The sequence below is a fragment of the Morone saxatilis genome, unplaced genomic scaffold, assembly GCF_004916995.1.
Source record: "Morone saxatilis isolate NCDOM2014 unplaced genomic scaffold, NCSU_SB_2.0 Contig19, whole genome shotgun sequence".
Taxonomy (NCBI): domain Eukaryota; kingdom Metazoa; phylum Chordata; class Actinopteri; family Moronidae; genus Morone; species Morone saxatilis.
Window position 1 is genome coordinate 13,904,043 of NW_023339751.1, and position 3,254 is coordinate 13,907,296.

Genomic DNA, 3,254 nt, shown 5'->3' on the forward strand with positions numbered 1-3,254 from the left:
GTCGTCGTCCTCCTCCTCCTCTTCGCCATCAGATAAAGACGCACAGGGGCGGATCTGCCGGTAGCCATCCAGCCACTTCTCCACCATCTGGGTGACGAGCGGGTGGTTGCGGCGGCGGGAGCTTTTCTGAAGAGCCACCAGAACCCCGCCCTCTGTCACACAGCAGTCCAACCACTCCCGCAGCAGCTTCTCCTGTTGCTCTTCATTACCCATCTGAGGGACAGGGAGAAACAGATACGGCCATCAGAGGGAGCCATTTCACCAGTCTAACCTGAGGAGATGGTACACTCCTGCTGAAGAGGTGTCTCTGCATCAGGGCTCTCAAACTAGCTTGGTACTGTCATCTCATAGGAGCACTACATACTTTACAAAACATGCAAAAAGCTGTTTCTATCCATTTTTGAATCACCATTTTATACCTTTCTTTTTTTGGCTGCCAAACAATGAATGAAGGCCTGAAACCTGCTCTCGCCTCATCAACCCTTTGTTTATATGTTTATGTTTATTTTAGTAGTTTAAATTGATATGAGCCGACTAGAAAACATTTTTTAAAGACAACCAGCGGGACGGATTATATTATCTCTGACATCATGATGCGGGCCGGAGGGAGGGCGGGATGGAGGAGACGGAGGAGAGAAACCTCTTACACAAATATTCCAAGTAAACAGGTTTCATGCTCGTAACAAAAAAACAACAATAAGCTACATTTAAAGGGACAAACGAGAAATCTGGTCCTTACTTCCTGCGCTGAGAGGAAGTGAATGTGAAGCAGTTTCCTCTCGCTGTCGACCAGCGGTAGGAACGTGACGGTCACGTCATCGTCTGTGTTTAGGTTGGCGCCCGCGCCGCGATTGTCAAAGCCATCGTTCTCCATGGCCACCAGTGCTGAGAAGTGGCCCCGCGTGTAGCCCAGAGCGATGGGGCTCTTCCAGCAGAAGCTCTGCTCCCACAAAAGGGGCAGGTACACACCTAGAGGGAGAGGAGGAGGGAGAGAAAATAAATAAATAAATAATAAGGAATTGCATAATTGTTGGTCACACTCCACATTAATTTGCTTTTGTGTGGCGCTTGCCCACAGTCACTGCAGCAGGTTGCGAACACAGGAACCCTGCTTTACTTTAATATATTCAATTGTTTTCTCTCTTTTCTGAATAATTACTTACTTTTATTGACCGTATCATGAATGTTTCAGAATAATTAGGAATTCATTTACCTTGGTTCATCCCTTTCAAAGTGGCATAAGTAATATAAACTTAACTAGTGTTAAGTGTAATGAAACATACCCTCAAAGAGAACAAAATCTACTTTGGCGTTGCTCATAATACATTACCATTTTGAATATGACATAATTAACCTCAGTAGTTATTTTTGGCGCTTTTTTTCAGGGGAGAATGCATTAATGTGTTCCTGTATTTTCAGTTTTGCCCTTCAATAACACTTTCTTTTGTATCAACAAGTTGTTTTTATAATACAGTGAATCAAAGGCTATCATTTTAATGATAGAAATTTTGGCCAAAGTGGACAGGAAAAATAAAGGAGAGGAAGAAATATGAAGTGGTGGAACAAGTATATATATCCTTTATGTTCGTAAAGTAGCAATACCACAATGTAAAAATACTATTACAAGTCCTGCATTTAAAATCTTAATTCGAATATTATAAGTACTATATAAGTATTATATAATAAGTATTATCGTGTAATATGTAAAATGTATTTATAGTTTAAGTACTCGTCATGCAGAAAGATGGTCCATGACAGTTACGTTATAGGATTATTTTCACTGATGCATAATCACATATTAAAACATTTTAATACTGTAGTTGGTTGAGGTGGAGCGGATTTTAACGCAATGCATCATATTTTATAAACTGTTCATATGTTTTGTATGTAAAATCTGCAAAATAACTATAGCTGTCAAATAAGAGTAAAAAGGATTTTTCCCCCTCTGAAATGTAGTGGAGAATAAGTGTACTTCAGTACAGTACAGTAATTGTGTTAACACTGTCACTGCTGACTTCAGAATGACACAAAACACAATACAGACAGTATTCATGTCTCCATAATACACAAAGCAGCTCTCACACCTCATGAATTCCTCTGTAACCGACACCCTAATTGAGAAGCCTGTTTATCTCCTCTCCCAGTAACCACGGTGTTTTTACTGGGTTCACTTGGTCACCACTTTAAACTGAGCTCCCCTCCCTACAGGCACCCATATGCACGCCTCCCCCTCTGTGTGTTTTACATTTGCTCCTGGCAACAGTAAATCACGGCTCCATCAGGCAGGCTTTACCACAAGCAGTTGGCCATTACCGAGCACTTTCATCATCCTCTGTACAGCATCACTCAGCAGCCAAACTGAGTCCAGGCTGTTTTTACTGTTAGCCATAAACGTGGACCCCGCATTCCACCCTCGCTGGATTGTTTGACTCGGGGGTTCTGATGGTTTACATATGTTAAAACGTATCTGGGGGTGTGTGTGTGTGTATCGAACACTTTCCCGGCATCTTAATGCACTTTTAAATGTGCTCATATGACAGGCGGGGGTGTTTTTGTTATGTTGTTTATGTTATTTTGAGTCACACAATACTAAAATAGCCGTTAAATGAAAGACACTAGACTGATGCATGTTGTAAATAGCAATTACAGACAGATCAGAGGGGCAGTTATGTCAGCTATGCAAGCTATGCAGACACATGTAGGCTGCAGCTATTTCACAAAGGAAGTGTAGTCCTTCTACGCCCACTGGAATGGAACATTTCATGATATCTGACCAAAACAACATGAGTCCAAACACTCAAATAACTGCTCACCTTGAAAACGGGTATACCCGAGTGTTTCACCACGGAAACTTTTGTAATACTTCACTCCATAGACGATAATAGGCCTACGAAGTATGTGTGCAAGAACAAAAATGTGGGTCTGCTCCAAGCTGGATCCTGGCTGTTAAAAAGAGAAAACACGAGACACGGAGGGAAAAAGCAGTTAGAAGGGCGGTGTCGGTAAAACTACAAAGCACAGTTCTTGAATACTGTACATACAGTGTTAAAACATGAAAAACACAAACAATTACTGCGCTTTCACACCCAGATTTAATAACGCATACAATAACAGCAACCCGCCCAAATACTTAAGTATATGAGGTCACGCAGAGCAGTGAGAAGTGCTGATGACAGACAGGATGCACTTTCAGAGGGCATTACAGATTAAGCATACTGCAGTAAGGAGCTGTAAAGCTTCTTGCATAATTCATA

At 41.6% G+C, this 3,254-nt stretch overlaps 1 protein-coding gene across 1 annotated transcript in view; it reads right to left on the reverse strand.

Annotated features, from left to right (window-relative positions):
- The window catches only part of zranb1b (zinc finger, RAN-binding domain containing 1b), a 16,913-nt gene that overhangs the window by 539 nt on the left and 13,120 nt on the right, over nucleotides 1-3,254 (reverse strand). The window contains exons 8-10 of the mRNA XM_035663136.1: nucleotides 2,814-2,943; nucleotides 740-969; nucleotides 1-213 (exon numbers count right to left, since the gene is read on the reverse strand). The exon at nucleotides 1-213 is cut by the window's left edge and continues 2 nt beyond it. Of these exons, the coding sequence (XP_035519029.1) occupies nucleotides 1-213; nucleotides 740-969; nucleotides 2,814-2,943 (573 nt within the window). The remainder of the gene's footprint in view (nucleotides 214-739; nucleotides 970-2,813; nucleotides 2,944-3,254) is intronic.